Here is a 13,440-nt window from a genome sequence, read left to right as displayed (position 1 = left end):
AAAATCAAATTCACTTGATTTCCAGCGAACGCGACCAAGCCGTCGCTCTGCTTCTACTATATGCGCACGCACCTTTCCAAGTGAAGTTCAGGAAGGAGTTTTCTGGTATGCAGGGTACTGGGGACTAGGAAGCCAAAAGGAGACTGCTCTGGCAGAGGAGGTTGTTGGATCCAACTAAATTACCCTTTTTTCAAGAGATATATATATATAGGTATTTCACTGTGTATTTTTGTCATATTGGAAGTTGCTCTGGGCTCCCTTTGTGTTTTGTTTTTGTAGTATACAGTGCCATGCTCAGTACCACTTATATACATATATATATATGTTGTTGTAATTTGGGGGGTTTATATGAGCTTACTGGGTATCTGCGTGCTTATTAAGTCGTAAATGTCAACCAAGTAGCTGATTTATGTCAGGGGTGGGTTTTATGTGTGTCTCAATGCAGAAGGTCTGGGCATAAAAGTTGGCATGTGTAAATAGAACATTAGATTTCAACTAAGGGAGCATGCTGGAGCACGTTAAATCTTAATATCCACTCAAAGATCTGATCAATGTTAGACGATAACGTAAGTTAAAGTCTATGTTTAACCTTTTATTTTAAGATACTGGTCTGCATTTATTGTAACTGTATGTTCTTGTAATAACCTTTTCGTTAATCTAAGCGGGGGGGGGGGGGGGCGAGAGGGTGACCAGATGTTCCGTTTTTTTACGGGATTTTCACGGTTTTTGTGATTGTGTCACAACTACTTTTTAAAAAATCCAAAATGTCTAGTTTTTGTTGTTGTTGGCGTGTGTGCAAATGGCCCCCGACAAAATTGCCGATGCACTGCCAGCAAGAGCTGATCCTGCGCATGCGCGATTGGCCCGTGACGATCGTGAATGCACTGACGGCAAAAGCTGATTCGGCGCGGGGCAACAGGTGCCCTTGTTTTGCACTAGGAAAATATGGTCACCCTAGTGAGAGAGGATGAAGGGAAGGGGGGGTGGGAGGATTAAGGGAAGGGGGGGAGGGAGAATGAAGGGGGGGGGGAGGGAGAATGAAGGGGGGGGGGAGGGAGTGGGAGGATGAGGGGGCGAGAGGATGAAGAGGGGTGCAACAACCTTGGAATTTGTGTAAGAGGGGCATTAAGATCAGTATTGCTCACCATGGGCATGTATGACTGCAGGTATGTTATTTATAAATGATCTGACCATAAAAAAAATCAATGCAAGTGCGCACCAATTTGCATAATTTCATATTCTATTTCATGAAAACAAATCCTGAGGGCGCTCCTTCCTCAAACCCCTCTCCAGATCTTTATATAAAATGGTGCAAATTGGAACATACTTGGAATGATTTTTATTTTAAATGACGTGACTGTCAGATCATTATATAAATAACATGCCTCCCCATCGCATCTCACAGTTTTGTCCGGCTCTGTGTAACACAATTGCTGCTCCCTAAGCGGCCATTGTTGTTCAGGGTCAACACGTTAAGTTCTGCTGGGGCGCACTGTCAGCAGCTGTTATCTGTGTGAGATACAATTCGCAGTAAGAAAACAAACACTATATACAAATCTCCCCGGATTTTGTGACGTAATAAGCGGAGATATTTTGGAGGGAACCTTTTTTATCTCCCAAATCAAAGACGGCTGACTCACGCGTCGTGCGCGATGACGTCCAGCATAACAATTTAGAACTTGTCGCGCTGATGACGCTTTCTCTCCCGCTGATTCGCAGCAGCATTGTCATGGAGACGTGTGACGCTGCGTAGCGTTGCCCGCCAGCGGTTGCCATGGTGACGCGCGTGCGCAGTTCGGTGCAGCTGTCCGCGCGGAGGGAGAATGAAGGTAATGAGGCCGCAGACCCGGGGTACTGGCTGTGTGACACAGGGAGGGAGGGAGAGCGGGCCGGTACCGGCTGCCTGACGCGGGGAGGGAGCGCGGCAAGAGCCTGGTACCGGCTGCGTGACAGCGACACTAGCCCGGTAAATGACGCCGCAGTGTGGCCTCAACCAGCCATGGGTGTTTAAACAGATCTAACTAGAGGAAGCTCAAGCTAAGCGGGGCTCCTTATAACGTGTGCAACCAACCAGAGAGCCCAGAGACATATGGGATCATCTGGGGTCATTCTGTGCCCCTCAGAGATGTACGGGATCCTCCGGGGTCAGTCTGTGCCCCTCAGAGATGTACAGGATCCCCCGGGGTCAGTCTGTGCTCCCCAGTGATGTACAGGATCCCCCGGGGTCAGTCTGTGCTCCCCAGTGATGTACAGGATCCCCCGGGGTCAGTCTGTGCACCCCAGTGATGTACAGGATCCCCCGGGATCAGTCTGTGCTCCCCAGTGATGTACAATATCCTCCGGGGTCATTCTGTGCCCCTCAGAGATGTACGGGATCCTCCGGGGTCAGTCTGTGCTCCCCAGTGATGTACATGATCCCTCCGGGGTCATTCTGTGCCCATCAGAGATGTACGGGATCCTCCGGGGTCAGTCTGTGCCCCTCAGAGATGTACGGGATCCTCCGGGGTCAGTCTGTGCTCCCCAGTGATGTACTAGATCCCCCGGGGTCAGTCTGTGCTCCCCAGTGATGTACAGGATCCCCCGGGATCAGTCTGTGCTCCCCAGTGATGTACAATATCCTCCGGGGTCATTCTGTGCCCCTCAGAGATGTACGGGATCCTCCGGGGTCATTCTGTGCCCCTCAGAGATGTACGGGATCCTCCGGGGTCAGTATGTGCTCCCCAGTGATGTACAGGATCCCCCGGGGTCAGTCTGTGCTCCCCAGTGATGTACAGGATCCCCCGGGGTCAGTCTGTGCTCCCCAGTGATGTACAGGATCCCCCGGGGTCAGTCTGTGCTCCCAAGTGATGTACAGGATCCCCCGGGGTCAGTCTGTGCTCCCCAGTGATGTACAATATCCTCCGGGGTCAGTCTGTGCTCCCCAGTGATGTACAATATCCTCCGGGGTCAGTCTGTGCTCCCCAGTGATGTACAGGATCCTCCGGGGTCAGTCTGTGCTCCCCAGTGATGTACAGGATCCCCCGGGGTCAGTCTGTGCTCCCCAGAGATGTACAGGATCCCCCGGGGTCAGTCTGTGCACCCCAGTGATGTACAGGATCCCCCGGGATCAGTCTGTGCTCCCCAGTGATGTACAATATCCTCCGGGGTCAGTCTGTGCTCCCCAGTGATGTACAGGATCCTCCGGGGTCAGTCTGTGCTCCCCAGTGATGTACAGGATCCCCCGGGGTCAGTCTGTGCTCCCCAGTGATGTACAATATCCTCCGGGGTCAGTCTGTGCTCCCCAGTGATGTACAGGATCTTCCGGGGTCAGTCTGTGCTCCCCAGTGATGTACAGGATCTTCCGGGGTCAGTCTGTGCTCCCCAGTGATGTACAGGATCCCCCGGGGTCAGTCTGTGCTCCCCAGTGATGTACAGGATCCCCCGGGGTCAGTCTGTGCTCCCCAGTGATGTACAGGATCCCCCGGGGTCAGTCTGTGCTCCCCAGTGATGTACAGGATCCCCCGGGGTCAGTCTGTGCACCCCAGTGATGTACAATATCCTCCGGGGTCAGTCTGTGCTCCCCAGTGATGTACAGGATCTTCCGGGGTCAGTCTGTGCTCCCCATTGTTGCATGGGATCCAAATGTCTGCTTGGCCTTTAATAATTGTGTATCCCGCGAAAGGGCAACTTGAGGCCTTTAAGGTTTTGCTACTCTTCCCAATTTTTTCGTTAGGAAAGTTCATTGGTTGTCCATTTGATAGTCTAGTTTATTTAGTGGTAGACACATCATAGGAAAAAAACACCCAATACATCGAAAATCCCCCAATTCATATAAGCAAAACCGAATACATATAAACTCACCAAATACTGTACATAGAAAAAAAAACCCATACATATAACCCCCCAATACATATTTAAAAATATATAAATAATACATATAACACCCCCCCCCCCCCAATATTTGTATATAAAAAAAAACAAAAAACAACCTCATGCCGGCACGCCGGACGCATAGCCCAGCTTACTTCCGACGTGTGCTGACAGTTTTTGAGTAGGGAGAGCCAGGGCCCGGCGGCCACGAGAGATAAGGCCCAACTGCTTTGTCCTGTCGCCAGGCCCCCTGCAGCCAGCGGGCCTGGGACAATTGTCCCGGCTGTCCCCCCTGTCGGCGGCCCTGCCTAGGGGTCACACTCGACTACTCAAACATTCAAAATGTAGCAAAAGCCTGTTGTTTTTTTCTACCCGTAATGTTGCAAAGATACGCCCGTCTGTTGCTCGACTGCTAAAACTCTGACACAGACCCTCATTCTCTCCCGTCTTGAATACTGTAACCTCCTGCTGTCTGGCCTTCCTGCCTCTCACCTGTCTCCCCTACAATCTTTCCTAAATGCTGCTGCCAGAATCACTCTACTCTTTCCTAAATCTGTCTCCGCGTCTCCCCTGCTGAGATCCCTCTCCTGGCTCCCTGTCAAATCCCGCATCTCACACTCATTTCTCCTCCACATTTTTTAAGCTTCTGCTCCTCCTTACATCTCAGCCCTAATTTCTCGCTATGCACGATCCCGACTCTTGCGTTCTTCTCAAGGATGTCTTCTCTCTGCCCCTTTTGTATCTAAAGCCCTCTCCCGCATTAAACCTTTCTCACTGACTGCCCAACACCTCTGGAATGCCCTTCCCCTCTCTACCCACCTTCTATCACACCTTCTTAACAAAGCATTTGAGTAGCTCCATGGCTAACACTATACACCTGATACATAAAGCTTGGCCCCTTGCAGACGCACTTACCAGAATGCCCTCCTACTGTCTCTGTTCTTTCCTCCTACCGATTAGATTGTAAGCTCTTCGGAGCAAGGACTCCTTTTCCTAAATGTTACTTTTATGTCTCAAGCACTTCTCTCCTTTGTGTTATTTATACTATTTGTTATGTAAATGATTGTCACGTGTATTACTGCTGTGAAGCACTATGTACATATATTAATGGTGATATATAAATAAAGACATACATACACATACATGATGCAGATACAGATGATATACAGGAGGGCCCCGGGTATACGGCGGGTTCCACCGTGTAGTGAAAATCGCCGGAAAGTGGATCCGGCGATTTTCAGTTCTGCGCATGCGCAAACCGGCATTTTTTGCCATTCTGCGCATGCGCGACCTATGGTCTGTGCGCGCAAACTACGGTCTGCACATGTGCGCCGGGCGCAACCGCCTGTTCTGCACATGCGCGACTTACGATACAACATGGCGGCCCACTTCTCGGTGCCGGCGGATCGCCGAGAAGCAGGGCCCTGCTGTATCTATATTTGTCTAAGGATGTCTGCACATCCCTATGTGATAGGCTGATCGGTCTATCACTAGCCCAGGGACAGCCAATGAATGCTGTGAATTACTATGTACATTAATGGCACCATATAAATAAAGATATATATATATATATATATATATATATATATATATATATATATATATATATATAACTCCTTCAAATTAGTTTGAAAGAATTGTATCATAGTAAAGGCTTAAAATATATATTTTTAAGTATTTCATTTTAATATTTATTACAAATTAAATGTGTGTGTTTTTTTTAAAATAAATTACATTTTAGAATAAATAGATGGGTGTAAGGAAAGGATTAAGAGTGAGGAAGCCCAAGCAACCTTCCATTAGGGAGTGATGCCCCTGACCCCAGGAAAGCAGGGTAGTGACCCTATTTACACAGGCAAATCTGGCTTCTTTGGAGCTGCCACATCATAAACTGCATGTCAAGTGCATCCCCCCCTCCAACAAGTCAGGTGTTCAGGATATCACAGCTTCAGCACAGGTGGCTCAATCAGAGGCTCAGTCAAAGACAGCCTCTGATTGAACACCTGTGCTGAAGCAGGGACTGATTGAGCCACCTGTGTTGAAGCAGGGACTGATTGAGCCACCTGTGCTGAAGCAGGGACTGATTGAGCCACCTGTGCTGAAGCTGGGCTATCCTGAAAACCTGACCGGTTGGGGGTGTTTGAGGACTGGAGTTGAGCACCCCTGGCCTAGACTATCCCATGTCTCCAAACGTATCGTCACTTCTTGTTATTACGATCATATCGGTATACTGCCAGAGATGACCAATATTAGAAAATGACAAACCGCCTTGTAATGGCTACACATATGACACACAGTGCAACACTATTTGGGTAGTTTGAAGTGGTTTGGCCGCAAGACAAGTGGTGTGTTTGTGTTGGTAAGCAGATAACCTGGTATGAAAATGACCTCATTTTCCTTTTGAATTACCAGACAGGTGAGCGACATTTAAGTTACTCGTGTGTTTTCAATGGATACAAAATAATTTGTTACATATTTACACATGGAAAATCTGTACAATTTTACAAAATACATTAACATACATGATTTATTGTGAAATGTTACTGCTAAAACTCAGCGATTCCCCTCTAAATGTTTAGATTGGAGTTTTCACTGATATTGGAGGCCTCAAATAAAAGCCTGTGAATGAAATAAATAATTATTGCAATAATTTTATTTTTTTGTTTGTAAATCTTTTTAATTAGAGAACTTACAATCTTGTACATGACAATTTTACATGCTTAGTAACAATACAATTTATTTTGCTTCTATATTTCCACATTTTGTAAATTTCCCTTTTTGTTTTTTTTATTTTGTTTTTTGTTATTAACCAACAGCAATTCTTGTAAAACAAACTTACTGCATGTTGTCAACCAAATTACAACACAAACTTAAATACTATGCTCCTGTTAAATCACCCAAGTTTATACAACATCTGCTCTCATGACACCGTCAGCTGTGCTAAGGGGGCTGTTAATGGTCGTGTCTGGTCTCCCCTCGTCTCTAATAGATCCCTGTTCAGACTGTGTAATGTTTAAGGGCCTCATGCAGAGAGCAGCGCTATTTAAAATTGGAGAGGGGAATAAAATGTAGCTTTAATGGAGAGTTTTTTTCTCCATATGCAGAAAGGGCATAAAACTGCATTTAGAATCCTTTCTGCATATGGAGAGTTTCAGCCGGCGATATGCGCGCGTTTTTTTTTTTCCCCACCGGCCGCCGAACGGCAGCTTCTTGCTGGCGAAGCAAAATGTTGAAAATCGCGCCATTTTTTTGGCGCGAACAGCCACTAGATGGCATTCGCGGCTCTCTGAATACGGCCGTTTTCAACACTGGAGAGATTTAGGTTCTCTCCAGCCGCGCGGCGAGTTTCAGAAAAAAAAAATATGGCGCTTTTTTTAAAACTCGCCATTATCTGCCTTTCTAAAGGCAGATTTCAGCAAAACATGCAGCTTTCCCTGTTAGCGCTGCTCTCTGCATGAGGCCCTAAGTCCTAATGGGGGGTTTATGGCCAGCGTCCGTGTCGCGAACCACACTGTGTATTGAAAATGTTCCTGTATTTTAGCTTTATATCGTCTGATTGTGTGGCAATAAAGCTCTCCCAAGTTTGAAATAATTTCTCCACCTTGTTTTCTCGATCTGTCGTTGCTTTTACCCAATCTAGTGTGAATAAACTAAGCCGTTTTTCTTTCCATCATTTTAGCGACGAGGGGGTATTGTGAATCCGTTGCTACAAGATCGTTTTCCTTGCTGCCATGGCTATAATTTGTATACATTTTCTTTTCCCAGTTTGGTTCTCTCTTTCCCTTTCTACCTCTAAATTTGTCAAATGAAAGATCACATATTCTGAGTTTATGCGAATGTTTGTGTCTAGTGATTCTTTACAGTAATTACCAATCTGTGACCAGAATTTTTGGATTACCGGGCAATTCCTCAAGCAATGCAAAAGATCTGCCCCCAAGACTGCACATTTTATACACTAGAATTGTAAAAGAAAATACTGTATTTATTTTCATCTGTGACTCGCCATTAAAGTCCATATGCTAAAATCATTGATACTGACTCCAGAACAGTGAGATTCACAGAAGATTAGTGAGCGTTGACATGTCTAAAAGTCTATAGTGCCAAGTATATACCTTTCTAATATACAGTATGTTTTTTAGTCTGTAGGCAAGCTACCCCCCTGTCCTTGTTAGATAATGCAGTCCAAAACATGTACACTTAAAATGTGAGAGAAGTTACTTCTACAATTGTGGAGTTATAAAAAAGGAAATGTAACATAAAATGATAAAACCTCTGCTGGCTTTTATGGAGAAACATGAGGAATTTAGTCTTCCAGCGTAACTGAAAACATACATCTGAAATGACTGACTCCTGAGCACATACATCTATTTTATCACTTTGTTTTTTCATTTTATTTTGAACACTTCCAGTATCGTGCATATATATATCTTAATATTTTAGGGCTATATTGGTTTTAAAAGGGCCTTTCTCACTTCTGCTGTATCTTATTAGTAACTCTTGTGTTTTTCAGCGTGTATTTTCTCTGGCGGAAAAGGGCTTGCTTGGCGTTCCCATCCATTATGTCTGGCAGAAAACGTTAGGAAATTACATTGCAGTTACCGGGTAAGCAAATAGGAAGAAAAATGTTACGCGGATCTAGCTGGATGTATACACATAAATATACATAAACTCTGATTCTGGCGTACACTGCACCTTCATTTGTATTGCTTTTTGCTCCCTTTACCTCTTTGAACCTGTGAGGTTTCGAAGTGTCCCTCTATTATTTTATCTACGAAGAACTCCTGTTAAAAGCAACAACGAATCTGCGCTTCTCTCCGACCAACGTGGTTACTAGAAACGTGTGTCTTCCTGGCACAATCTCCTTGTCTCACTTTCTCTCTCATGCCTCCTTTTTATCTCCTCCTTAACCCTTTTAAACTTATTATTATTATTTCGTTTGAGTTCTACTTTTGGTTGAGAAAAATACGTATTTTATGTCATGCGGGGTGGTAAAGTAAGACCATTATCTAACCAGGTAAATGCCCTGAGAGAAGCTCCCAGGCCGCAGACAAAGACTCGGGTGCGCTCACTTCTGGGGTTAGCCAGGTATTACCGGCGGTTTATCCCACACGACTCCACGATTACGGGGGCCCTGATGGGCCTCACAAATAAACAGCCTTTACCCAGGTCGTCTGAACACAGAAGATGCCAGTGGGCTTTTGACGAAGTTAAAAGGTGTTTGTTCGAAGCTCCCACTCTCCAAAGTCCTGATTTTAAAAGGCCTTTTATTGTCCAGACGGATGCCTCAAATATAGGCCATGGGGCAGTCTTGTCCTATCCTGTTCCCAAGCCAGTAATCATTCCCTAGAGAGGTGAAACATGCGGCGATAGAAAATGAGGCCTCGGCAATAAAATGGGCAATTGAGTCACTAAAATATTATTGAACCGTAGTCCGTTTTGTATTACATACCGATCATGCTCTATTATAACGGCTTCATACCATGAAGGACTCCAGTCCCAGGTTTACAAGGTGGTACCTGTCCCTCCAACCATTCTCTTTTAACATCCAACTTAGACCAGGCAAGGAGAATGCAAATGCTGACTTCTTGTCCCGGACGGAGTGGAGGGGTGAGCTTCGGCTGCGGATAGCCCTAGCTACGCTCAAACGGGGAATGTAGCAGTGTCAACCCTCTCAGCAAAAGCCTAGCACTGTTAAAACCTAATACTTAACTGCTGCCTAGAGAAGGCAGGAGCACTAATGAGCCACCTGGGCTGAAACCTTTACAGACAGGCAGCCTGCAGCCCAGTGCTGCTGCTGTTCTTGACTGCAGGTGGATACTGGGTCTGTTACCCTACTATACTTTGTACTGCTGAACTTTGGCTAAGGTCTGTTGCCCTGTTATACTTTGTACTGCATTGACTTAGGGCCTCATGCAGAGAGCAGCGCTATTTAGAATTGGAGAGGGGGAAATTTTTTAGCTTTATTGGAGAGTTTTTTTCTCCATATGCAGAAAGGGCATAAAACTGCATTTAGAATCCTTTCTGCATATGGAGAGTTGCAACCGGCGAGATGTGCGCTGGTGAAACATGTTTGAAAAAAGCGCGTTTTTTTTTTGTATTTTCCCTCTCTCTCCAGCTGCCTGCCAACTTTTTTTGGCGGAGGTAATTGTAGAATTTCTCTCCATGTTATTGGCGCGAACAGCTACTAGATGGCGATCGCGCCTTTCTGAATAGGGACATTTTTTCAACTGGAGAGATTTACCTTCTCGCCGGTCGTGCAGGGAGTTTGAAAAAAATAAATAAAAAAATGGCGCTTTTTTTAAAACTCGCCAGTACCTGCCTTTCTAAAGGCAGATTTTGCCAAAAAATGGCGCTTTCCACGATAACGCTGCTCTCTGCATGAGGCCCTTAGTCCTCAATCAAAATATTTGCAATTTAAAACCTCAAAAAGCAAGAACAGGCAACTGAATTAATTTTACTTCTATTTACTGATATACGTTAAGCATTCATTAATGAAATAATACATCTGTGAACCGTGTTGCCAGCACATATTCTACGTTGTCTTTGTAGCATAATCCCTCCAGCAATAATAATGAAAATAGGATATAGAAATGTCTTACTTCAGCTCCCTTTTATTCCCCCAGAGCGGATCACACTGTTAAAATCTACGACCGACATGGACAGAAGAGAGAGGAAATTAATTTACCAGGGTAAGCATTATTGTTGGTGTCTTTGTAATGCAGTTAATTATTTGCCATTTCTGATATATTGGTTAGAAATACAATACAATACAATACATTTGGTCCTAAAAGATTATATCAACCAAAATATGGTAATAATTCTCACGTTGGTCCAAGAAAAGATTTAAACAACTGGCAAAGAATTCAATTTGTCTACTAGAGACTCTTCTCTGCTCCAATAGTTCTCTGCGTGCATCAGCTTACGACTTGGGCAGTGTCAGTAGGATGAGTTGAATGACGCACAGATTGTAATGAGGTATGGAATTCTGTGCCCCTGTGCCTCTGCATCATTCCTTTTACCTTTCAGTTGCAATAAAAAAAATCTGCTATATCTGACTCAAAGCAGCAGTGTCTGTCCTTTGCCTGTATGTATGTATGTATGTATGTATGTATGTATATATGTACACACACACACACACACACACACAACGAGGAAATAGCAGCGCTAAATCCAGATTGGAGGATCATTTTGCAATTAATTACCATGGTTTCTGAGGAGTATGTAGAGGTGAATTGTTACCTCCCAAGAAACCTACCCCTGAGGAAGTCGCATATTGCGATGAACCACGTTGGGTGATTATATTGGATTTGTCTTGAGCAGAGAAACACAACTCATTGAGCTGGATCGTAGTTTCTCTATCCTATTGAGCGTGAGCTATTCCTATCACCCTGGAGACACACAGCTGCATGTTGCTTAGGCCTCGGGCATGGTAAGCGCTTATGCGCTGACCCGTGCTGAGCCGTGCTGCTGCTCGGCACTGAGCCCCTGCAGCCGCAATGAGAGCAGCTTTAGCAGGGGCTCGCGCACGCGTCAGCACGCTTGGGGAAGCTTGTGTCTGACGGAGTTTGGAAATTTCCCCGCTTGCCGGAGCGCAGGGCCGGTCACGTGAGCGGTTCGCCCAATGAGGGCGAACCAGCTCCGTGACGTCACTGGCCCGCCCCTGTCCCGCCCCCTGACGGCGCGCTGTGTAAGGCCAGGGAAAGCACCGCTTTCCCTGAACCTCAGCACGCCTCCGCACTGTTTGGGGCACTATGTCCCAGGCCTAAGTATCTCATTGAGACCAGCTGCTGCAGTAACTGCAAGCTACAGTTTCACAATATTGCCTGCCCCTTGTGAAAACTGTAAGGTGTGGGACACTCCAGGGTGCATGTGTGTTCGAGCCAATTGTGATATCTCCTGACTCTGTAACCTGCGGGAACCCTATATTGGAAACCTGCAACAAGATGATTTAACACCTGGGTGGGCCCAGTTATCGGAAAGGATTTTTATACAGATCAAACACAGCATTGTGACCGTGAATTGCCTTTCTGACATCAGCTGCGGATCAGCTGTGGGCACAGATACGTAGCACCCGCCTCCTCTGAGCACTGTCAGACCTTCTCATCATATATCTGTAACCAGTTAAACATATATTTGGAGTATTTCCCTACTGAACAAAGATCTTAATACAGGTTCAGTGTCACACTGAGATTATGAGTACATTGGCTTTTCACGCTTTATTACACGCAGGCAAGAGTGAGGAGATCTTTTGGGTGGGGTTATATTTTTAATTCACCTCTTAATATCTGGATTAAGATCACTTTATCATTGTTACTTTATTGCCCGGACTTGTGTTATCTCAAACTCCATACACTTTACATATGATCCCAATTAGTGCATTTACCAGCCCAATCTAATATGTTTTTTATGTCTATTTCTCCACCTACCAGTGGAATTTGTTCTATTTGACCGTAAAGCCATTTTTTATGGTTATTTTACCTTGTGAATCACATCACTGTTTTAAATAAATATATCCTAATGTCTAACGGACAGTAGCCTAATACATTTTGTTCTGCTAATAATTTGAGAAAAGCGCTTCTATTTTCCTGATCTAGATCTACATACATATACACGGTGGTTTGCAGAAGTATTCACCCCCTGCACATTTTTTCACATTTTGTTGACACCTGTGTACTCCACAACACTTTCAGATTAGACTTTACATGTAGAATCTACAAAACAATTAAAGTGATAAAGTTAGAAAATACATAGAGAATATAAAGAAGTAAGGTCACATAGAAAAACAGATTAATCTCAGTTGCATACGTATTCAACTCCTTTGCTACCGCACCCCTAAATCAGCTCAGGGGCAAATGAATTGTTTGAAAGGTCCCAAAATTTGTGAAATGGTTTCAGCCTGTGTGTAATCAAAGTGGTTTAACTTGTAGATCATTTCCCTCCAGGTATATAAAGATATTGAATCTGCAACTCAGATAGTGATCCAACAAAGCAACGCTAAAGACCAAGGAGCTTCCGAAACAAGTCAGAGATAAAGTGATAGAGAGGTACAGAGTAGGAGAAGGGTTCAAGAAAATATCATAGGCTCTGATTATTCGTCTCAGCACAGTGAAGTCCATCATTAAGCCCAACCCTACACATCACCCAGTCAACACCATCCCAGCTGTCATGCATGGTGGTGGCAGCATGATGTTATGTGGATGCTTCTCTTCAGCAGGGACTGGGAAGCTTGTCAGAATAGAGGGGAGAATGGTTGAATCTTTGAGGAAAAATTGTTTGTCAGCTAAGACTCTAAAACTGGGGAGGAAATTCACATTTAACCAGGCCAATGAGCTGAAGCAGAAGGCCAAAGTCACACTCGAGTGGTTGAACAAGAAGAGAATTAATGTTCTGAGTGGCCCAGTCATTGGTTTAAACAAATCCTGGTAAAATAAAACCAGGAAAAAAGGCATCCAAAAATTGCACTCAACTAATGTCAGAGTTTACGTATAAGTCAACAAATTGACAATAGATATTGGGTAAATAACTGAATCAGAAGGGCTACATAATGCACAATTGTGCTGAAAGACTGATCAGAATTCTGTCAGTCAAAGT

The 13,440-nt window shown here is 44.9% G+C and overlaps 1 protein-coding gene across 5 annotated transcripts in view; it reads left to right on the top strand.

Moving 5' to 3' along the window:
* The first annotated feature begins 1,706 nt into the window (after positions 1 to 1,706).
* WDR19 (WD repeat domain 19) overlaps positions 1,707 to 13,440 on the top strand; it is a 116,466-nt gene continuing 104,732 nt past the window's right edge. For 4 of the 5 annotated variants that reach the window (XR_012787652.1, XR_012787654.1, XM_075567849.1 and 1 more), the window contains exons 1-3: positions 1,707 to 1,829; positions 8,360 to 8,451; positions 10,473 to 10,538. Coding sequence is in view for 2 of the 5 variants with exons in the window: in XM_075567849.1 (XP_075423964.1) it covers positions 1,824 to 1,829; positions 8,360 to 8,451; positions 10,473 to 10,538 (164 nt within the window). In the remaining 3 variants the exon portion in view is untranslated. Of the gene's footprint in view, positions 1,830 to 1,865; positions 1,967 to 8,359; positions 8,452 to 10,472; positions 10,539 to 13,440 lie in introns of those variants that run through there. The other variant, XM_075567858.1, reaches the window with a different exon arrangement.

The sequence above is a fragment of the Ascaphus truei genome, chromosome 1 (genome assembly GCF_040206685.1).
Source record: "Ascaphus truei isolate aAscTru1 chromosome 1, aAscTru1.hap1, whole genome shotgun sequence".
In the NCBI taxonomy this organism is placed as follows: Eukaryota; Metazoa; Chordata; class Amphibia; order Anura; family Ascaphidae; genus Ascaphus; species Ascaphus truei.
This window is presented reverse-complemented; position numbering and strand designations above follow the sequence as displayed.